This window comes from Molothrus ater, chromosome 3 (assembly GCF_012460135.2).
Source record: "Molothrus ater isolate BHLD 08-10-18 breed brown headed cowbird chromosome 3, BPBGC_Mater_1.1, whole genome shotgun sequence".
NCBI lineage: Eukaryota > Metazoa > Chordata > Aves > Passeriformes > Icteridae > Molothrus > Molothrus ater.
This window is the reverse complement of record NC_050480.2, coordinates 41565670-41589785: the sequence shown is the minus strand read 5'-3', so window position 1 is coordinate 41589785 and position 24116 is coordinate 41565670. Positions and strand designations below refer to the sequence as shown.

At 41.9% G+C, this 24116-nt stretch overlaps 1 protein-coding gene across 1 annotated transcript; it reads right to left on the bottom strand.

Moving 5' to 3' along the window:
- C3H1orf198 (chromosome 3 C1orf198 homolog) lies at positions 1-21388 on the bottom strand. The gene is made up of 4 exons (XM_036380874.2): positions 20998-21388; positions 13608-13658; positions 4324-4875; positions 1-2442 (listed from the first exon to the last, which is right to left on the bottom strand). The coding sequence occupies exons 1-4, from the start codon at positions 21343-21345 to the stop codon at positions 2386-2388; spliced, it is 1008 nt and encodes a 335-aa protein (XP_036236767.1). The 5' UTR covers positions 21346-21388; the 3' UTR covers positions 1-2385.
- Positions 21389-24116: the final 2728 nt, after the last annotated feature.

The window sequence follows — 24116 nt, the reverse complement described above, 5'->3', positions numbered from 1 at the left end:
TTCTATTTAAAGTGACTTTATTAAAACATTGTTAATATAAAATGTGACCAAATACAATTTTGTTTTTGTAAGAATGTTTAATAAAAACATATTCAAGAAAGAAGGAGCATCAACTCTTGTCAAAGCACAGGAAAAACCTACCAGGATAAGTAAAAAGTTCTGCAGCATGTTCTACCAGCTGGTCCCAATGTGTATTAGGGTCGAGTTAGCTGATGGAAGAGACAGGCAGCCCCAGTTCTTCCCTAAGAAGCTTTAAGGTATTACCAGAGATTTAAAGTAACCCTCCTTGACAGTAGGAGACTTTTGTTTTCAGATCTCCCCAAATCAGAATAAGATTAGAATGTGCATCTTCATTTTGGATTTTCAGCAGCTGAATGTACAGAAAATCAGATTCACTGGTAACTGTAAACCCCAAGATTAACATTTATTAGGTTTAAAAGGAAGGTGCAGGTCGATGTCAATAATACACCTAAAGAATTTGTGGTAAAGTTCTTCTAAGCTGCATTAACTCTGGATGCTTGTAGCAAATGCTACAAAAGAAAAAAACAGCGGAAAAATCCAGGATGGTAACAACAAATATTTTCTGAACTGCTGAATGCAGAGATAACATCCACAACTACAGGAGTTTGTACATCTCAGGAAGAATGTAAAAAAGCTTTCAGAAGCCTATAAATAAGAGTATGCTATACAATGACTTTTACTCTGTGGTGATCTTTCCATTTAGCTAAGGAACCTTTTTAGAAAACACTAGAAAAAGTGGAGGTTTTGGCCTTGGTGTTTTGGGGTTTTTTTTGCGTTCTTTTGGTGGCGTGTGGGGGCAAGAAAAGGGGGGATATGCTTACAGCATTTTCCTTGTCCAACAAGTAAATTTTAATGCTCTATCAGCACACTCTGCTTGTTCAGAGCAAGCAGCACACCAATTAGAGGCAAGGATTCTTCCAGGACATTGCAAACTCTTCCTGTAACAAGCAGAAAAAATCCTGCTGCATCCAATTCTGCACATTTAACTGCCCCTGGCATTGAACCAAATGTCAAGTGCTAATCCATGAGAAGCCTAGCACAACTATGGCTTAGGAGATGGTGACCTTCTTACAGCCTTGGCTAGGACCCATTAGAGCCCTGTGTTTTGCCTTCTACCCCAAACAAATGCTATGGGACTATTGCTGAGGTAAAGGGAAAAGTCAAACCTTTGGCATTGGAGCAGACCAGTCACTGGCTGTGCGTGGGGGAATTAAGGCTTCAAGGTGAGGTAAACACAGTGAGAATCAGGGTGTAAATCATGCTGCATTTCAGAGACAACAGATCCAAATGACAGCTACTCTTGCTCTCTACATTTTAAACACCAAAGATCATTCAAAAGCAGAACTGGAGGCAACACTGCCAAGGGCCACCTTGAGATGCCTCTCTGCACCTTAGGAATAAATGTAAGCCAGATGTTGAATACTAAAGAGGATGAACCCACAAGGAGGAAAAAGCACCAAAGTTAATGAGTCCTTGAGACGATAAGCTGCTTAAAAAACAAAAAAGCCTCACACTGCTGTGACCTCCCATAAACATAGTGGTTTACTGAGACAAAGGTAATCTACACTCCAGAAATTCTCAGTGCTGTAGTTCCAGCACTAGTATTATGAAGAGTTATGCTCTAGTAAGGAGGCAGTGAAATTGTGTTCCCTGAAGAATTTCTCCACTTCATTAGGTGTTGTCCCACTCCCTTCTACCCACCCCCAAGCCTTCAATTCAAACACCAGAAACACCATTTCCCCAGGTCATTTTTCTAAAACTCTTAAGTTATTTTAGCAGATTTGTAGGGTACAAACACAGTGCTTTTTTGGATCCATCATTTTGGCAATGCCTTTGCCTTCTTCAGAAGAAAAAGTGTCTTCAGTAAGTGGTACAAAAGATACTTTCAAAGGGAAAAAAATCTACAAATCAATGCAATTCTGGATGCTTGCCTTTCATACTGTTTTTTGCTAGCTATCTGAAGTATGCTTGGAACCACTGCACGTGCAACACTATTTCTTACAAGCCACGCTAGCAAGGTTTCCACTGAAAACTGCAATCTGGTCCTGTAGGTTCCATTTCTAGGATACAGAGACTCTCATTTGTGTTTCCTTAACATGTGTACAGTAACTTCTCCCATCCTCTCAATACAGTAGCTACTAAAACTTTTAACAGATATTAAAAAATATCCAAATGAAACCACACTTCTATCACTGTTTAAAAAACAAAAATGCATACGGTATTACAAAAGTTTATACAAAGGCAACATTTAAGAGTTTGAAAGTTACTTCTAGAAAAAGACACAAATGCTAGTAAATTAACATACAGGGAGAAAGGTGTTCCACTCCTTCCCCAAAACTGGTTTGATCTGTTTTGAAGTATCTTTTACCAGTTGTCTAGAAAATCAAAGCCAGTCTTCAAGATAACATTGCTTGTACTAGTCTGCAAGGTAAAAAAAAGGAAATAAGATTTAGTTGTTAATTATGTTATTGCAAACTCAACATTTGACTGCCTATCTAATAACTGAAGTTTAAAATGATGTCTGACAATATTTCAAGGTCTTTACCATGCTCTAGGATACCTAAGTACCTATACCATAAACTGCTAGACATGACATGGAAAAATACTCACAGTGCCCAAAAACACAATTCCAGATAAAAATAAAATTATTCTTGTGGTCCGCAGGCAAAATGTTTTGGTTTTTTCCCTCATGGAAAAAATTAATGAAGATCAATTTTTCAGACTACATTGGGAATTACAGAGAATGAAACAAACACAGAAGGCAAGCATCATTAATTCAACAGATTGTCTGTTGCAATTAGAGTCAGTTGTTTGCAGAAAACTACACAGATGAAACTTTGATGACAAGTTATTTACTACTCTATCCAGAACATACTCACTCCTGCAGGGTTAGCCATGGCATTTAAGGTGATTCTAATGTTTAGGAAGAGTCTCTGGATTCTCTTCCTAGAGCCCGGCTTCCCAGAACAGGGAAGATAATCCAGAAAAGAAGAAAGGAAGAAATTCTTATAATACATGAAGTTGTCTGCTCCTCTGTTCCTATTTTCACATGGGAGGGTTGTTTCTCCACAGAGAGAAAAAACAGGTTTTTCAAACAATCTCAGTTATCTTGAAAACATTCACAAAGGAACTGAAACTGTTAATTTGTAAGAAAATATTATAAAGCCTTTAACTCAAATTAAAGGACAACCATGTTCACAAATTGTAGCTAGGCAGCTCAGGAAGCATTATCCCTCAGCTTGAGAAAATGATAACTAAACAAAGGGCTTCAAATACTTCAGTGGCTTAAGTATGGTTCTCTCCTAAGCGCTGCCACTCTCCTAAGTGCACTTCTCTTGCAACCAGTTACCTCACCCTGCATCTTTCTGACTTTACATCATCTCCTTTGGAATTTGAACAAAGTTGAGAAAACAGAAAAAGCTGTGTCAAGTGCTGAAGGTGTACAGCAATGTGTCAGGCTACTGCCAGAGCGATGCCACAGATTTCAAACAGAACTGCACAGCTCTGCTTGAAGTACCACTCCTCTTCTCTACTTCACAGTTTTCAAGCTTTTGATCTCTTTCTTTTTTTCCCCTCCCTGTATCATATCCTGCTGTTTCCTTTCTTTTCTCACAGCTCAGCATCTGCTTTTTAAAATAGCTTCAATTGGCTATTGAGCTGCTTAAGGTTATTTTTTGTTGGTGGGTTGTTTGGGTTTTTTCATTAAAAAAAACATTGAAAAGGCTAATTCTGGAAGCTCATTCTATTTCTATTTTGGACTTTAAGAGAAAACACATTTGAAAGCAGCACAGCTGCCTGGGACAAAGCACTGGGAAGTGGCTGTCAGGCTACTGCTTGGAACAGTTGAGAACCAGTTCACCATTCACCACTATGTTGTGTGTACCAAAAAAGTATGCTAGACCCTAGTTCACCTACTTTTCAAGTTAAAAAGCTTATTCTTTCCATTAAGTGTTTTGCTTTTGCAAATAAAACCCCCAAGCCCCACAACCTCTTTTATGTGATACAGCAACTTGCTAGGTTGCTGTCAATGAGCTACTTGGTGCCTTGTCAGCATTTCGGGTGTTAGATTTAAATTGTGCCTTTATCCTATGTGTTAAAAAGCACTTAATTGAAGTTAACACGTCAAACAGACTGTTAAATAACAGATTAAATAGACTTCTTCACATTTGAAAGACAAAAAAGCCATCAAACTGAGCAATGGCTTAGTGATTTTTGGAGTCCCTAACCTTCCAGTGGCCTTGCCAGATTTTAATGTGCTGTACAGTTCTTAAATATAAAGGCAGTGGGCATAGCAGTACTCACCTGTGCAGGCATTTGTGGGTCTGTAAGTATAGTACCATCAGTATCTTCCTTGTTTGTCCTAGAAGAAGCCAGATCCTGTGGTGGATCAGGAAGAAAGAAGTCATCTAGAGAACTAGTAGGGAGCTGAGTAGGTCGAGGTTTCTCCCACTCAAGAGACACAGAAGGAGTGCTGGGGGCAGCAGACTTCTCTGCTTTAGTTATGCTGGGCTTCTCAGCTTTGGTCATCTCCTTTGGAGCAGACTCTTGTCTGTAAAAAGAGGGAAGGGGCTTCTCTCCTTTCTCCATGGACTTGATCTGGCTGGGGGTCAGGGACTGGAACTCAGACTTGTCTCCTTCAAACTTGGAGCGCTCTGCGTTTATCTTCCAGAAGGATGACTCCTCTTCCTTCCTGGGTGCTATCAAGCCCTCAGAGCTAGGGGGCTTACTGGCCTGAGAAGATTTAGGGACCTGGACACCGGGTGCTGCTTTAGCAGGCTGCCTCTGCTCGTTCTGCAGCTGGGCACCACCTTGCTCTTGTATGGAGAGAGATGCAACGCTGAACTCCATCTGACTCTGTTCAGGGACAGAAAAACAGCATTTCATAGAGCTTCACACAGATGCAGTTTTGACTTTCTGACCCTGGTGCACATGGATAACACCTCAGCCCACTCCAAGACAGCTCTCAGACAACAAATACCACAGCAAAGCTAACTTAATTCCTCCATAAATGTCTATCTTTGTAGTTTCATAAAAATAATTATTTTTAAAAGTCTGAACTGCAAGCAAACATAAAAGTCCCAGACCTGCTGCAGAGGAGACAGAGAAAGGAATTGTATTGGAGTTACTCAGTGCCATCTAAGGCAGCAGTGCACAGCATGCACAGCACTGAAACATTAGAATAGCAGCACTAAAACATTACAACAGCTGCAGATGCATTTTGAAAGTCAGAGATGTTTTACATGAAAATTTTAAGCAAAAAAGCTTCAGAGTGTAGCTCAAAAGACAATTTTCCATTACAGTCTTTGAAATAGCTGGTTACAGGTCCATCTGCTTCCAAGATAAAGGATTAGATGTAATAGGTATGCATAGGTAAATAGTTTTATAATTCTAATGCCCCTCTAAAGGAAGAGAAATAACTCCAGCAGGACCATTCTTCACCTATTCCTGAGCCCTGGTTTGTTTTCACTTGCAGTGCTGAGATAGCTGTACCCACTTCTGAGAGGTAACACTGGGCCAAGGAAGCAAGTGACCACAGTTAATGCATGAAATAAATCTTACAAGTCACAGAAAAGTGAGCAGTACTTCCAAATGTTTGCTTTACTTACCACCACCTCAGTAAAATGATTCTCAACTAGCTAGACACTCTTCAGGCTAATAAAAGTTAAGCCTTATTACCCTCTGAGAAACATGTAAGCATATGTGCCAGGAAAGAACAACCTAATACACAGATTTGTGTTTGTAAAAAGGGACAAATAATGCAAGGGAAAAAAAAAAGCCTTTACTGTTAAAGCTGTGTTGTTGTCATCATGGGCCTGATTGGGTTTGAAAAAAACTCAAGAGGACTTGTAGCCTTTGCTACAAATGGTTGAAAGACACTTTAGAAGTTCATTACAAATTTGTGATGTTTTTTCACCATTCTACTCTATTGCCCAGCCTTTCCCAAATAAAACTGCAATAGCATCTATGGGCTTCAGTCTAAAACAAGTCCTAGTTGCATATCATTTTCACTGAAGTGTTTGATCTTGAGTCCTACATTATTGTGCATGTGAAGTTCAAAGGGGCTCTAGATCTAGCAGGACTCACAAGCCTGGTAGTTAATATTCACAACTTCTCATCAAAGAACAACTGTTAAACCAGCAACTGATTATTTATAAAACAATTTTTTTTAAACAGTCAGCAGCTGACTACACATAATTTGATTCATGGACTTAGATCTGACCTTTCTAAAGAATTAGATGCATCATTTTTCCAAGGCTGTAGGCAAGAGAGCACCAAGCTCCGTGTTCTCATGAAGAATATACTGTGCTATCAAAAGATGCAGAACATAAACAAGCTCCAAGTAATTATAGCTCAGCTAGAATAAGGTGAGGGCAAGGATACACACAAGTCTTACCAAACAACTCAACATCCCACCCTGCCTGCAAAAAAACTATGGAGAAAAACCTCAGTGCTCTGATTTATTTTTTTTAAACAAGCCATGACGTAAAATTAAGAGCAGGATATTTATTCACAGATAAATTTTGCATAAACAAACCATAGATGCAATGGTGTTGAGGATTATTTACAGTGACTGCCATTCTCTATATTAAAATATAGGGATTTATTTCCCTAAGCTCATTTGGCAGTACTACTGAATAGTGATTTACCACCCTGAAGTTAAGATGCTTTAAGACTTTGGAACTGATAAAATCCCAGCTTAAAAAAACACACAACACAATATCAAATAGACCTGCAATTCCCCAGTAGCCAAGAGAAAAAACAAAAGGCAGATTCTAAAAATCAAAGACAGGTTAAAAAAAAAAAAATCCATCTTAGAAGACTTAAGTCATGTAGGAATTAAAACAGCGCTACTTTTTGTCCTGCAGCAGTCTGCTGTCTTCTGAACAGCCTGTCCTGGGGCTCCCACTGGGGATGACAGTAGCTAAAGGCCACCACAGCAGCAGTCACTTTCAGTAGAATGATTCCTTCACCCCCCAGCCCAAGGGAGAGGGAAGATCAGTGCCTGGAGTGCAGAGCAGCCATCACAGCCCCCAGGTCCACCAGGGCAGCGTTGGAAATAAAATCCAGAAAAAACACCCATGGAAGGCAAGTATGGGTCTGTTCAAACAAAAATTAGGAAAAGAGTAAACCAACAAGATGGCTCTGCATTTCAGGAGCAGCTAGCCAGACAAGCTGAGCCAGGCCTTCTGAGAAGTTCTCAGATTGTGGAGCTAAAGCCACTGACTGTAGTGATATTTAATGTTCTTTTTATGGGGCAAAATATCCAACTCAGAGATGTGGCTTGGAAGTGGCACATCACTCCTAGCATAGAGAAGAGCCTGGCACTGCAGCAGCACCTCAGGCAATGCCTTTCCAACTTCAGTGCCTTTCCAACCTGCTCGTGGCTGCATGCTCTGGAGAGGATGTCCTCTCTGCCCTTTTGTGCAGAGACCACAGGGTGCACCCATTTCAGAAGACAGGACCACCTGACACTTGAGATTGCATATCTGTCTCACAGAATGCTCTGGAGATCAAACAGCTCATAGCCTGACACAGAATAATCCCAATGAAAATACTTCAGGAGTTTTCGTTCTCCCACAAGGAAGGCAGAGAAGACAAGACTACCCCGACAGGTTCTGAAAGCACTGTGTCTCAGCATGATGTAAATACAGCTCTGAGAGGTCACAGGGATAATTCTGCTTCTAGCATTTAATTCCAGAAGCCAAGACCTTCTGTGGACCAGTCACAAGGTATTCTGTTTTCCCTGAAATATGTAATGCTTCTCTTAGACTTCTGAGGTTATTTAACACATCTAAACCCCTAAGAAATGTAGCTGATGAAAGAAAATGATTAATAGGCAATATCTTTCCAGTCAAAAAATTGGCAATAAAACACCCTCCCCCGCAAGGAAAAAACAAACAACAGAGCAGCAGCCTAAGTAGGAAGATAATTTCACAGAGATAGAAAAGGCCCATGTGTGAAACACCCTATGCTGATATCTAAGTAATGAGTAGTACTGTACACTCTAATGAGTCACTAGACCCTACAAATGTGATTTTAATTAGAGTTCTGCTCTCAATTTCTTATATCAGATTGCAAATTGGCAATTGGTTGCGTCAGCAGGAGAAGGAAGGAAACTATATTTAAAAGACAGCAACCTCCCCCTCCCTCCCTCCCTCCCAAAAAATGCCCTTTTCCTTTAGGTTTGCCAGCCACGGGAATATCTTGATGCACATCTCTCCTGGCCCCAGCCAAACTCAGGGCAGCAGCTCACCTGTAAAGGTTTGGGCAGAGCTGCTGTGAGCTGCACCTGCCCATGCAGGGCTCAGAAGCAGAACTGCACTTGTGGCACTCCACCAGCTGCCACCCTGGGGAGGCAAACACTGAGCAGTGGGGTGTGATTTCATGGTCAAAAGGGAATTGTCTTTCAGGCACAGTTTGGGATTCTAGAGAGAGGGTTTCAGTTCCCCACTGCTTTCATTGATTTTGTATTACTTTGCATGAGCTGCAGTTCCTGTATGTATAAATCCCCATCTGAGGAATAAAATAAAAATATTTTCTTTTTCCTACCATCTGTCCAAATGGTATTTCTGGGAATTGTTCTGCCCAGAAAGTCTCAAGAGTTTACAGACAGACTAGTACAGTCCCAACTGTAATTTCTAGAAATTATTGGAATTCAAATAAAAGCTATTAACAGCAATAGTATTTTCAAGATATTGCATGAGCAAGTCTTTCTCAACACATTAAGAGAGTGGGGGTAGAGAGTGCATGTGAAAGCATGCACAAAGAAGTATTTTGAGGTAAAGCAAATCTAGAAGCCTGTGTTCTTTTCAGTCTTATCCCTCTGGTCCCAAACCACTGCAAGGCTTTAAATAAAGGGTGTCCTGTCTTGATAATTTTTCTGGATCATAAATATAAATAATATTATAAATTGCAGGTTTTAGGAGGCTGTATGTCCATCTTTCCTTAAAAAGACCATATGAAGGTATTTAGGAATTTTATTTACTGGATTAAAGAATTTAGACCAAACTTCAGTCTCAAGGCAGCAATAATCCACTGAATTGCAACAGTGGCTGTATATACTCATGGGAAACAATGTATGCTGAAAGAGAGGCACCAGGGGCACTGAGAATGTCATGATTTAATTACACTGTATGAAATCAGGTCTCAGTTCATAAGTACATATTAAAAACAAGATGACCACAAAGAATCCAGGAACTTTTAAAGCTTCTTATTCACTCATCAGGAATGTGTAGTATTTTACTAAGCAGTCACACAAATACAGCCAAAACAAATTGTTTTGCTTGGCAGGCTGAAAAATCCAAATTGTTGAGACAAAGACTACAGAAACACTGTCAAAGCAACTTGTTTTAAGCATAGCCTGATAAATGCAGAGGTAAGAAAGCCAATTTTAAAAGATTTAGAAGATGACTTTGCTTTGCTGAATGGACAAAACCAAAATAAATATGGGGCTCAAAGCAGCTGCAGTTTTTGCTTTGTTTCCTGCACACACCGTGGGTGTTTTCAGGATCTTTTCAGAGTCAGAAAGAAAACCTTAGGTCAGCAGAGGCAAATTGCAAGAGCAAAAAATAGAGCAAAGCACTCAAAACCAATCTAAGTAATTTTAGTCCATACAGAAGTCAATGCAATGTTATATAGTATGGACCTTTGGAAGAAATTCCATTCTGTACTCTGCAGATATGAACTGAATCCAGCCAGCCACTGTTTCTGGCTAGCTTGAGCAAGCTTGTACTGACAGTGCCTGGTTTTATGCTCAAAACCAACAAAGACTGATGCAGGTAACTGAATCCCTACACTTGGCCATACAGACTAATATAGACCTTGAACACAGCTTCTATTACCACAGGTTGGGTTTGGTGGAGGTTTTTTTGCTCAAGAACAGTTGTTTTACAGCACTGTGTTTTAAACATACATAGTCTAAATCAAAAAGGGAAGGCTAATCTCAAAAGCTCAGGGATCACTCTCCTTCCAAGGAAGTGCTGCCATTTACGCCAGCTTGGTAAAAATAATCACACCAAATTATAGCTTGTAACAAACAATTATAATATCATGCTGCTAAGGAAGGAAGGAAAAAATTCTCTTCTGCCACTGTGTTCCTATTTAAAACAAAACACCAACTAGGGCTTGTAGAAAGAAGGATACTGAAGACTGCCTCAATTTTAGACAAAGGAAGCAGTTGGTAAAGCATGTTTATTACAATGTGCTTTATTATTTAATAAAGCATGTTTATTACAAGTGGGATATAGCTGTTTTCTCCCCAAATCATTGCTGGGATTAGATCACTTCTATAGCAATATAATTAGGGAATTCAGACAGGGAGGCAGCAACCAGATTATTGAAGGGATTGAAGCCTGTCACTTCTTCATTTTCCCTTTTTTTTTTTTTTGTTTGTTTATTTTAAACACACCTCAGAGGCCTCTCTTTTCAACAAATACCTGAAGGCCTGTTGAAAACAGAAGAGAATCAGCAACTGTTCTACGTGTATCAAGAAAATTAATACCACTATTAATACTAATTATAATTAATACTAATAATATTATATTAGATATATATGTGTAAATTTTCATTAATACCATGAATTAGAAGTCAATTGCAATTTATTCCCATGCTGCTCAGTGCATTCCGTGTGTTAACTGAGGTGGCAAACTGAAATATTTTCTGCCCATTACTAAATTAATTAAGTCCTCCCCTGCCCCTGCCCAAATCTGAAATCACAAAATTCATAAAGTTCTGAGTTCAGGAAGAGTTGCAGAGAAATTTTACTTCCAAGTTCAGGCATGATTCTTGTTTTCCATTTATATCTTGAGGTCTGTGCTGAGTTTCACTGAATTTTTACTTCAAACAAACCAAGAAACCTCAAAGGCTAAACTCAGCCAAAATGTCATCTTTCATCTCAGGTAAACCTGAAGCCATAAATAGAATGTCCTGAATTCATAAACCTGGGTAGAGCTCCAGTTAAAAATGTAACCCACATTTCAAGACATGTTATGTCCATGAGGGCTCCACCCATGAACCAAATCACTCCCTCCAATTCAATCTTTAGTTTTAAAATGTCAGCCCTTTTGCAGTGCCAAGAGAACTTACTGCTTCCCAAGTTTTCCTTCTGAGAAGTGTTATCGTTATCTACTAAAAATATTATTTTAAATGCTGTCTAACAGCTAACTCGGCAATTTACACTGTAGCTCTACTTTGTTTGCCTTGTGTGAGGATTTAAAAATAAAAAGGTGAGACAAGAAATACTCATCTAAAAATAGTGGAGATATTCAGGCAAGTGTTTGTTGTGATATGAACAGCTGCAGCCCTATCTCACATTTGTGTTTAAAATGAGAATACAGAAAGTTTACTTGGGACACAAGTGAAGTCACCAGGCCCTTCAACAATGTTCTGAACAGAATGACAGTAACTCAGTACACTGTTCTCTGGGTAAGTTTGACTGCCATGCAAGTAGGGAATCCATGGCACTAGCTACAGTGAGAAAAATTTCTCCATACCTTATCAACTAGAATGCCCACTGGCATCACTGTTACAGCTGAGAGCCTTCAGCCTGGGAGAATACATGCCCTCCCCTCTTCTCTACACTTCTCACTACCCCCTCACAGTTTCCCTCATGTTAGTTACAGAAAATACTCATTTGGCTGCTTTATTTTTCTGTCTCAGTGTTTAAAAAAAAAAATAAAAAAATCCTATTGGTTTTACTGATTTGCAGCTCTACTTTCTTCTGCTCTGCAAAACCACGTTCCCTTCCTTGGGTGAGCCAGAGCATATTCGTGCACATTTAGGCAATAACATGCTAAAAACCCAAACCAAACAAAAAGCTCTGCATTAAAGGGAGATCAGGGAGAAGAGTATTGTGGAAAAAACAACCCATCCTGGGGAGAGCTCATGGAATGGAAAGAGCCTGACAGCCTTAAATAACAGTGGGATCAGGTTTGGCTCACAGGACATTGAACAATGCATTACAACACAGCAACCTTCTTGAACAGCTCATTCAGGCTTCCTCACATGGCACCACTTGAGTAAGGCTACGTTTTCCTCAGCTGGTACCTCATTAAAAATTGCCTCCCAGTATTACCTCATAAAAGTTAGGGAAGATCAAAGAGTAAGCACAAAGCAAGATCTCCACTTCTGAAAAGGAAGACTCAGCAGTGGAAGGATTTGGTTGAAAGATTGATACACTGGGGAAAAACCAAAAGGAAGAATCCACAGGAACCAACCAAACCACACCCCATAAATCCAGATAAAATGTATTCTCTAGACTTTTGCTAAAGAAAAAGATCATGCAACTTTTTAGCCCACAGCTGTGGCACAGCTTTTATTTCTGGTCAGCAAGGAGGGAGAGGGGAAAGAGGGAAACACAGAAAATCCTCCACTGGTTCCTGACCATGACAGCTTTTAAGGCAGTTTTAAGGCAAGTGAAGACTGGCATTGGCTTCTCTGAAACTGCAGCACTGCAGGCTGCCAGGACCCAGGAGTCACGTCAAGTTATAGGTTAATCAGCTTCTGCAAAGCACAGATGGGGTGCAGCTACAGGCAGTGACCTTGAGCAGGGAGGGCTAAGTCTCAGGTCAACTGGATTAATTTAGTATTCACTGGCATTTCCAAATAATTACTCTGCATTAGGCTGAGATTATATTCATAAGGTCATACATGATTATCTACATAGTTCAAGGGCAAAGAAAAAAAAAGGAACCAGGAAACAGGGCAGTAGCAGCCTTCTCTGGCAGATAGGGCAGAAAACACTAAGTCTGAAATGTGTGATTAAATTAACATGCCTGCCATACCCAGTTGAGAAAGACAATGAGCTGTGGTTTTGCTCCCAGAATTTTTCCAACAAGAAGAACTAAACTTGATTTCCCACCACACATATGGCACAACTGTGTTTCCTCACACTACAGGCTCAGAAAAAATGGAGAACTCTGGTTCCGTGTTAGCCATATGAGAATCCCATCATAAATAATGCTTTAACAAAATACCAGAGATAAAGTAAGGTGTAAAAGAAACCCCAAACCAACTCACCACAGAAAAATATGGGGTTTTTTTAAGGAACCTTTTGAATAGGAAATAACATAGAGCTTCTAGCATGGCCCCAGGTTAACAGTTTCACTACATTTGTCCTAAGATAACATTCTAGTTCATAATAAAAAGAGGAAGTACTAGACAGGCTTTCAGAAAGAATCCAGTGAAGTTATGAGATACCTGCACATTTCTCACACCATCTTCTAGCTACTTTACTCCTGACTTACAAGTGAAATGCAGCTATGCTCATACAGTATCTAAGACAAGGGTCTTACTAAACGTGGAAAGTTGATTAAAAAGCTTGCAACAAAAAATAAAATTGCAATGAATTGGTTTTACATCTGCACTCAAAGCCAGAACGTTAGTTCATGAAGTACATTTTGAGTTTCTCCTGATGTAAATCAAAGCATACCAGTCCTGTTTGATTTGCAGCATGGTCACTTTATACCACTTGCATAGAATAGGGTGACATTAATCTATCAAGTAACAAAATGAAGACAATAAATGCAGTAGGAATAGTATAAAATGACAAAGCAACATTAAAAAAAAAAAAAAAGCTGTTTAATTACCTTCGTTTCCCAGGAGAACGGAGCTGAGTGTTCATCTTGCCAAGTTATGTCCTGAAATAAAATTGAAGAATGACTAAAAACCAGAAGAGTAGCTTCATCTTCTCAGAAGCATCACACAGATGACATTATGTTACACTGCTGGAACTATAACAACCACTGCTACAGAACTGACTAAAAAGTGAAAGCACTACTTAAAGATGGCACTGATTACAATTTAAGACTGACTGAAAGCAGGTCCTCTAAAGGGAAGGTTATCAATACTATACCAATTTAATCTACAAAATATATGAAGGTTTAGCCTGGTCTCAATCTCCTGAAATGGTTTCTCCACAAACAGCTTTAAATTGTATTATATTTCCAGTCTTCTACTAGGTGTTTCTTTGGTAGCCACTAGCAACACCCAGGGACAGAAACAACAAAAGAAGGGGATTCAGGGAAATCAAGTCCCATTTCCTCCCTTTGGCAGACCAAAGAGCACGAGCACGGCCAGGCAGTCATGGGGTAGTGAAACAGCTGTGTGGCCAAGGCACAGCTGGATCCAGCCCCAAGAGGACACATCATTGCACCATGGCAGTGAGGGCACTCTGAAATAAATGTTCAGAGGTGGTGAAGGAGCCACACAGCACCCACAGCACCAAATCTCAAATCCACTATTTGAAGATGCTGCATTTCTGAAAATTATCCCAAATGGAGAAATTTAAACAATTTCTTCATACAAGGCATGCCCTCCAGAAATACATGCAGCCCACACTGAAAAAAGAAAGGGTGGAAAATAATTTGAAAAATGATTGTTGTTCATACATGTTGAAGAATTACAACAACATGATTGCATTTCTATTCCTAGTCATGGCTGGGACTCACTGGTACATTGGATGGTCCCACAGGTAGAGCTGCACCCTCCACAATGAGCAGGTGGACACAGCAGCACACCAGGGAAAGAACAGGATTGGGAGCACCTTATGGAAAGGGAAAGGCCAGGAGTAACCATGAAGGATTTTCACACTCCTGCTGTTCAGAGAATAGCAGAACTCAACCATGTTTTAACACAACACAGGAACCCCACATTTCACTGTGGTTGCTTTTTTCTTCTTATTCCTGGTCTCTGCCTTTCTAGGAATATATTTCTCAGACATCTGATAACATTCTCCTGATCTGCCCTCTCTTATTTCACTGTAGGCAGATTTTTTGGCCTAGAGCTATGAGATCATGATTAGAAGTATCTAAAACTATCTCCTAAACATAAAAACATGGCATACTCCAACTATTACTCATCTGTGAAATACAGAGTTTCTAGCAGCAAGGTATTTGTGGTATATATGAGGGTGATCCCACGCTCTTAAAAAGAACTGGCCTGGTAGAGCTCATCTAAGAGGAAAGGCCTGGGCTCTTCTCAATCACATATTGTGGCCAAAAGGAAATTTGGTGTAGGACACTTTTGCCAAGAACACAAATGTAATTCAGGTTCTCTCAATCCAGGAAACAGATTCTCAGATGTTTTAACATTTAAAAGAAAAAAGGAGCAGAAGTCTGCTTTTTAGTATCTATCAGCATTTGCACTGTGGTGTGCTGCTGTCTGCATGGGAATGCCACACCACTCAATGTGTGATACCTCACAGCAGGTGTGTCTAATTACTTCAAATTCCTTCTAGGACAATGTCCTTTGCCTCTGAAATGGAGTTGCTCATTTCTAAACAACTGGAGTTCATCGTTTCTGAAGCATGCATGAGAGAGGAATCATGGCCCAGAAGGGAAGAGAGATGGGAGAACCTAACCATTGCATTGAGCATCACACACAAGCAGGACTAGAACACTTCTGTCTGCATGGGGTCAGGATAAATCAGGGCTTGACTTCAACCACAGCAGTAGAGGACAGAACTGAAGTCCAGAGAACACTGTAACACTGCTACATGCAGTCACAGCACCTTAAAGCTCCAGATGCATAGGCATAAGTGCCACTGGGTTTTATCTAAAGAGTTTAAAGGAAGCTCTGTCTTCTTGCCATTTATAGGACAAGCAAACCAGCCAGGGATCAGTTTTAAACTTGGCAGTAAGCCATCCTCGTGCTGGATCCAAGACATCCAGTTCTTTATTTTGCTGTATTTGAGGCAAGAGAAGACAGCACTGGCAGGGACAGCTCTTCACCCAACACATCCTGCACACCCCGAACTCAGCCGTGACACCGCTGCTGAGAGCGAGCCCTGAGGACCACAGAGGGATGGAAAAGCAGCATGGGCAAGGCAGAGTGAAGGTATGAGGCTGTCATGCAGCAGGATACATCATTCCCTGCAGGACACAGCAAGTCAGCCTCCCACTCCACAGAAGCTGATGTCTCCTCAAGCATCATTGTCCTTGTTGGCACCGCAACTTGTAACCTCAACCTCAGGCATTGGCAAGCAAAAAGTTCCTGGAATGAATTAATTTTGGTAACAGCTGTCAGAAGTTCTGGTCAGAGATAGAATCTAAGAGTTTCACAGATTATATAAGATGGAAGTAGTAGACCCTTGTTGGGCAGCAACTCTCTAAAAAAAAAGGATCATTTTAATTTTTTTTACTTAAATGATGGCTCATTGTTTCTTGGGCTGCACAACTCATCCCTCCTCAGAGCCAGAAACTCTGAGGAGCTCTGTCCACATTCAAAAGATGTTCTGTGGGATATAGCAAAGAATAAAATAGGATAAGACATGGCTGGAGGATACAAACCTTCAAGCAATTGATGTCTGTGGTTATTTGAAGTGTACTTGGGGCTAGGATGAAGGAGACAGTCGACAAGTTCTGCCCTTTGTCAGGGCAGGGAAGGAAGTTTGTGGCCTCCACCTCATGTGTCTTCACACAGAGAACATTCAGAGGACCAAGTGAAAAGACAGAATACTGTTGAACCATGTTCTGCTATCTAGACTGCCTGATTCATCTTTATCACCAACCAAATATGAAAAGTAATTTAGGTTTTTTGTAGAATAAACAAGTTCTTACATGCTTGAAGAAACTGGGAGCAAAAGAATCAACTGTTTCAATAGTAACAAAAGAGAATTATGACTGGAAATTCTAGGGAAAAAGGATTCAAGGCCATTTATCATAACATAGATTAGAAAAAAATTCATATCTGATCAGCTTTTGTTTTCGGCATACAACAATGCCTTCTTCCAGCAAGAAGGCAAATAAATAAACTTTTGTTCACCAGGGTTAAAAAAAAGAACCTATTTGTAAGAAATGGGGCCTCATGCAACGTATTTCAAAACTGAAAAAGACTAGTGAGAAAGAGGCAAAAATCTGGTCATACACTTGACTTCAACAAGCAGCTGCAAAATACATAAAAAATAACCACAAATTACATTTGCTATATGTAGGCAGCTTGCTGGAAAACAACATCTGAATTTCAAAATGGAAGGCACTGGTAGAAGTGTGCCTGTGTATCTGACATGAGCATTGTTCAGCACAGCTGACAGTAGCTGGACAAGACACAAACCCACCAATAAATGCTTCTCAGAAGTGTTATTAGAACAGGACTTGCTGGTTACTGAGGTTTTACTGCACTCAAATGCTGCCTTTCATTTTTGGGTGTTTAAAAAGCACAAATCTCTAACAGGCCAAACTTAAAAGTTTTTGCTATATTGCTTATTTGTTGCTTTAAAGCAATTTTAAGTAGGTAAAGGGTTGATTCTTTGTTTGGTGCCAAAGTTCTTAAGGCTAAGCAAAACAAATAGCATCTCTGCCTGAAGGCAGGTAAGTCAAGCTCCCTCTTAAAACACAATGAATGAAACTAACCAAACTCTCTCACCTGTCTTTCTCCACATAAAATGTTTATCACTTCCTAAAGCATATGACATTTTTTCCAACGAAAAGTTAATTCTTTCACATCCAACTCTTTTACTGCTCAAATACTTAATATGCATTCAAAGAAAAAAAACCTAAAAACCAAAGGAAAAATTAGACCTTGATTCCATGTCTACATCACATGCTTGTGGTTAAAGAGGGATGGCATTAAGAGAACAGTGAGAAGTTCTTACTGTAAACTGTTGCTGTAAACTGAATATCTAAATTATCTTTTACTGAACCAGAGAGAACCCAGTGGCATCAACTGACACCAAACCAGCTGCATTATCAAAGGCTGGACACTACAGTGTGCAAAGGGTGGTAGCCTCTCAATACTGCTGATTTTCCTCCTATTCCCCTCATTGTTTACAGCATATTTAAAAAATAATCCATCTATATTACATTCATGCTCAATCTCAGCTTGTATTTCCAGATCTTTCCCTGCTCAGTTAATCTCCATTTCTACCACTATCGGCATTAGAATGAAAATGGAGAAATTATAAATGGAATAATGCCAGCAATTGAGGGCTTGTTGGAAAGGGGAAGCTCTGTTGCAGCATCCAAAAGCCCTTGGTCAGGAGGTCTGGGCTGTCTAGACACAGAAAATTATGGTGAAGCAACAAATAGCCTCCTGTGCTGGGCTCATGTGCAATGATAGCAAGTCAATCTTCAGCAAACAGGACAAAACTTATTTCACTGGGTGTGAAATGCCCCTGTTAGCCTAATTCTCTTTTGAAACTGTGCTCACAGTGCCTGCAGGGCTTCTGCTACCAGCTCCATGACTGGTGATGCTGCAATGAGGATAAGATGGAAGGGAAGGAGCAGTGACTCCAGGCATTTTTCTAAGAGTCCCATATGGTGCTGCAGTGCTCTAGCATTATAAAATGACTGGATCATGGCTACAGGATGCCACGGTCCTGTTACTGCGCGTCTATTTTCTGTAACACCCTTCCCACACAGCCAACATAGTCAAAGATGTTTTGAAAATGTAAGAGATGTTCATAGTTTGAGAACTTACAGTCCTGGGCCACAAGTTCAGGAGATAAATTTGGTGTTAGAAGAAATATACAGGAAATGGTGGGGGTGAGAAAGAGGGAAGCAACTGTCCAGAAATACAAGACCACTACATATGTCCTCTGGACCACCTTATCATAATGGTCATAGGCATGAAAATGGGACTGAAACAGTGAGAGGCCCGGACCAGCAAATCAGTATCTTCAGTATTCATCCTCGGTTTGCTTTCTACCACGTCTTCCAAAGAACATGAGGTCAGAGAGATCAGATTTCTGTGCTTAAGCAAGCCCAGGTAGATCACTACAGATTTCAACATCAGTTAAAAGGGAAGATGAGCTGTGGCTGGAAACATGAAACTTTTGGACCAGGTGTATCAGCAAGAACATCATCAGGACAAAACACTCTCACTGAAAGCGCTGCAGTATCCACAAGTGATTCTAAGGCATGTGGGCTATCCTCTCTTTCCTTGCCTTAGGATACCCTACACAATAGGCAGGGAGAGCAGCCAGGACCAATCCAATAGTCCTGAGCGAGGGCTGGGTGCCCACGGTGCATGCAGCAGCTGGGAACCACCCAGGCAGCAGGGGCACAGCTCCCTGAGCAGGACACACGGACAGCAGAGCTCTGCAGGCCAAGCGCTGGCCAGCGCGGGAAGCGGAACCGAACCGGCGAGGGACCGGCACGGCGCTGGCTCTGCCGCAGCAGGACGAGGAGGGACAATTTGTCAGCCAGGGCAGACATCCAGCAATCAGGTCGAATGCCAGCAAGGGAGCCAGGAGAGAGGAAGCTATCAGATGAAGAGCCAGGAAAGGCTCCAAGGCTCAGTAGTACAGTTGGAAGAACTAAAATGGAAATGGTGAATGCCAAAATGAGTGGAATCTCTTTTCTTCAGAGAAACAATTTATATTAACTTCTGCTTAGAAGTCAAAGAGGAAGTCAATTGAGGCAGATGCTTCCAAAATTAAACACTTTGTATCGAGTATTTGGAGGAACCTTGCCTTCTTTGGTTAATGGCTACAGAAGCATTAACATTATGCATATTGTAACTGTATTTGGGGAGAAGAGGGGAAAGAAAACTATTTGCCCAGTTTCAGATGGACTCTCTAGATGTTTAGGAAATTATTATTTCCATACAGTGCAGCACAACAGCCTACAAACATGCTTGTTTTCCTTCCAGATTCACATAATTCAAAGCAGAAAGCACAGCTGAGCTCTCCAAGCTGGGAAAACAGAACATATTTATTTTCCACACTCTTTAAATTCTTTCACTACTAACTTCAGATTTAAGTTTCTTTTCAAAGGTTGTTTGCACAACCAAATTTGTTGTCTTGTGTCCTTCTTCTACACCTCTTTTTGGCCATTACTATCAAATATTTATCTAGAATTTTGGATATCATGAACTAGACATACATGAGCTACATCCTGTGCTCTCTAGCTTTAGATATGATGTGTGTGCAGCACAGCATCACACTTTCCTGACAGGGGAAACACAGGCAGCAGTCTCCTGGCACAAAGCTGGTTGGGAACCATGATGCCCAGGATCAGTGTGCCCCACATGCTTCTTAGAAATCCCATTGCAAGGGATATTGGAGAGGAGCCTAAAAGTAGCACTGCTCTCTTTAAATTGGATTGATGATTACAAATGGAGAAGCAGATTTTTTTCTTTTTCTGGTAGAAGCCACATAACTAACAACAGGTCACTTAAAGTTATTATATGGTGATAGTGAAAGAAACCGGCTCTGTAATCATACGAGAATAAAAGAATAGAATAGAAATGTAAAAGAATAGAAAACAAAGGGAATCAATACACTGAATAAGAGACACAGTATCCGAAGAGTACTGTCAGGTTGCTTCAAGCATTGTTAGACCTTCCTCTTCAAGGGCTCAACTCGGTAACAGGACCCACTGCTCCAGACCGGGTACTCTTTTACAGTGGATTTCCAGAAGGACTGCCATGCTTCACCATTGGATAGATGGCTGTCAGAAGGTTCAAAATCCATACTTTTTGCATCTATCTTTCCACACCCTTGTTTTTCCTGGCATGTGACATGGAACAGGCTGCATTTTTTTTAAGGTGTCAAACATGCCAAGAGCTGGAATGTTTTCAGCGTTGTATTTTTAACCGTGTCTAAAACTAGAAACGAAAAGGAAGAGATTTAATTCAGTGTAAACATTCCCTACAGCCCATTTTCAGCAAGAGACTATGTCCAGCGCCCTGCTCCGCCGTCGGGGGAACTGAGACCGTCCAAGTCTTTCTGCAAAACCCACTTCAGCGCTATCGCTGCCGGCGCCTTCCCTGCCTTTACGGGCGGCGAACATCCCGCCCTCCCGCACAGCCAGGCAGCGGGGAAAGGAACCCAGCTCATCACCGGGGCGACTCGCCCGGCTGCCGACGGCGCGGAACGCCCGCGACCCCGGCCAGCCCAGCCCGGCGGCACCGCAGCTCGGAGAGGTGGCGGCCGCCGCGCCCCGCCCGTGCCGGGGCTGGGCAGCGCCGCTCCCGCCCGGACCCCCGGCGCCCCTTCCCCTTTCCCCTTTCCCCTTTCCCCTTCCCCGCGGCCGGTACCTCGTCTCCGAAGCGCACCACCTTCTGCCCGGTGTTGAGGCGCAGGCTGGGGTAGGAGGCGGGCGGCGCGGGAGGGCGGGTGGTGCCGCGGTGCGCGGCGTAGCGGGCCTGGACGTGCGGCTCCACCAGGCACTTGTCGATGATCTCGTCCTGCTGCCGGGGCGGCAGCCGCTCCCACTCGGGCCCGTAGCGCTCGCGGATCCGCTCCTTCTCCGCCATGATCTTGCGCGCCATGGGGCTCAGCGAGGAGAAGTAGCTGAACCGCTTGCGCTCCCGCTCGTCCAGCGGCCGGTTCCCGTTCATCACCGCCGTGCGGGAAGCGGCGATCGCCGCCGCCATGGAGGCCATGGCCACCCCGCCGCCGCCAGCCCCGCACTCGCACGGCGGGATTGGGGATGGCACCGGGAAGAGAACCGCCTCCTCCGCTCCCCTCCCGCAGACGCCGCCTCCCTCGCTCCCTATAAAGCCGGGCGGCCGCCGCCCCGCGCTGCCCGCCCCCCGCACGCCCTGCCCGCGGCGCCGCCCGCTCCCGCCGCACGGAGCCGGCCTTGCTCCCGCCGCAGGGAAGCGGGGACGCCGCCTCCCGGCCTTGCTTCGGTCTCGGTACCGCCGATAACGTGGGGCTGAGCGCGCCCCGCCGCCCTCAAGAGCTCCTGCCCGGCAGCGCTCGTCTCCCCCAGCCTTTCCCCCGTTGCCGAGGAGGTAAGCTGTAGTATTCCCACGCTGCCGGGCCAGGAGCACCAGGAGGGGACTTGCCTCAGCTGGCAGAGGAGCACAGTGCCCAAGAACCTGCCTTTCCTCGCTCCTAAATAAGTCGTACGTGTTTCTTAACACGATAGAAGGTCCAGCAGCTGCTCTCAGAAGAGAGAGGATGCCTGGCACAGGTGCTTCTGTCCAACTCCACGGGCTAGGGTGCAAGATGGTCCGAAGCCTCTGCATTAATTTGATAGTACAGCTGCAGCCTCAGTGTAACAAGTCTGTGCAGTTGGCATTAGTTACATTGGTAAAACAGATTTCTAAAGGCTGAAATAATTAGGTTTTCTGGTCTCTTCCTTTGCTGTACAAATGCTAGTTTCCAGTAACAAGTCCTTATTTTGGCAAAAGATTCACTGAGGTCCCACACACAAATTCCCAAAAGATGACCAGTCTCCTGGGGTGGGGTGGAGGAAGCATAGCTCCTTTCCACAAAATAAACAAACAACAACAACGAAAAAATCAAGCTTACCTAAGATAGGCAACTATGTCAGAAGATTTATGTGAGACTAAATCTATTTTGACTTTTGGCCTAGGTAGTTACAGGGAATTTTTATTATCTTCAAAATATATTTCAAAGTAGCACAAATATTGAGGTTCAGATTAATGGGTTTTCATTGCTTAGCCTATTTTTTTCCCTCAGTCTGCTTTCTTTAGTATCATTCTTAATAGATAAATGACTGGGGCTGCAATACAATAATGTTCCCGTTTAAGAGTTCAAATGGTATCGCTAGACCAGCTGTCTAGGATGACACACAGAAGAGGATGGAAAATGATAATTAGATTTCTCCACATACTTGGTTCTTTGGAGGTAATTACAGTTCCCCAAGTCATCACATACCAGCCCAGTTATATAATCCTGTTTTGTTTGTTAAACTTGTTTGAGAGCACTTGAGCTCGCTTTCCTTCTTAGTCATCTGCCTCACGCCCAGAGAAAGAAGCCTTTGAAACACACACACACACACTCATAAGAGGTGTAACAGACATTACCCCAACCCTCCCGTGATCTCCCATTAATCTCTTTTGTCTGCCACCAGGGAGTGGGGACAAAGTCAGTCACAGGAGTAAGAAATGAGGACAAGGAAACCCAGACAATTGTACATGGTTTGTTTGTCCAGGTAGTTTTTTCCTTCCCCACCACCCCTTCTCCACTCCCTCTGGTCTAAACCCCAAAACAAAACCCCTCCTTTTTATAGTTCCCAAGACTGTCTGGTGAAATGCCAATATAATTCCCCTTTCTCAATGAATAATACAGGGCATAACAAAACTTAGAAGAGGGGCTTAGAAGATCACATTAGAACACAATCAAGGGTAAAAAGTTGGGCATATTTTGCAGGCTGCTGTTTTTCCAGGAAAATAACAATTCCTTTCCTCCTTAATGAAATGTAGTAGAGGCTTCTTAAACTTCTAGACTCTTAAACAGAAGAAGCAAACAGAGCTTATTTCTAGTGGGGTAGAAGAAGGTACTTAGGAACAGAAATGTTGGGAATACCTGTGTCACAAATGGACAGCATCCCAATTCCTTTAATGAAAACTTACATGCCTTCTTTTCCTTACTTGTGAAAAAATACCTACTTTTGCCCTTTACAGAAATTCTGATCAATAAAGTTTAGAATTCATATTCATTAGTACTAAACAGACAGATGGTCAAATTTACCTTTATTAAGGTTTGGTTATGGAAACCTGCCTTTCCAGAATGCTGCCAAGTCTGTCCAACAAAAAACAACTCAAGGAACACTAGCTAGTGCTCCCAATATACTGCAATCCTGTCAATCTGGTGATAAGTTCTGCCAACCACCACCATCAATGGGTACTTGGAAAGGGAGATTGTTGTGCTTCTGACATTTGCTCACCAAGAGCCTAACTCCAAATAAGTAACTGGTTTGGTTTTGTTTCCTAATGATGTATCCCTGAACCCCATTCTTTTAAGCTGACATCTGTTCCTTCACTGGGCTGCACTACATGAAATGCCTGTGTATAATCCAGTTACTCACACGTGGTAGAGCTCTAAGTTTTCTGTGCAGAGGCTTTGGAAAAAAACACTGAGAAGTAGTATAGTTATTTCCAAAGAAGATTACTTTTCTTATTTTTATTAAATAAATTTTCACCTGCAGTCTGTTCAGTTTGTAACTGATCAAGTTTCTTACTGCTCTTCAGTTTGGCCCCTGAATAACTATTTCTGTTAGAGTGTGTCTTAATATGAAAAAGTAGTTGTTCTACTTCTTTTTTCCTCTTTGATATTATTGGTCACAGGAAGATTTCTTTTACTGGTGATAAATAGTCAATTAAGTTTGTTCTATTAAAAAAAACAATAAAATCAAACCGTTTTGACCATAATTTGTCATTCAAAATAATTTGCAAAGCAG

Bases quoted from the DNA above. Each gene is read 5' to 3' on its own strand.
- C3H1orf198 (XM_036380874.2), bottom strand. From the start codon at position 21,345: ATGGCCTCCATGGCGGCGGCGATCGCCGCTTCCCGCACGGCGGTGATG. The intron at 4,876-13,607 runs GTAATTAAACAG...GTCCCTGAACAG, and splicing joins CGTTCTCCTGGGAAACGAAG to AGTCAGATGGAGTTCAGCGT. The intron at 2,443-4,323 runs GTGAGTACTGCT...TTTACCTTGCAG, and splicing joins ACCCACAAATGCCTGCACAG to ACTAGTACAAGCAATGTTAT.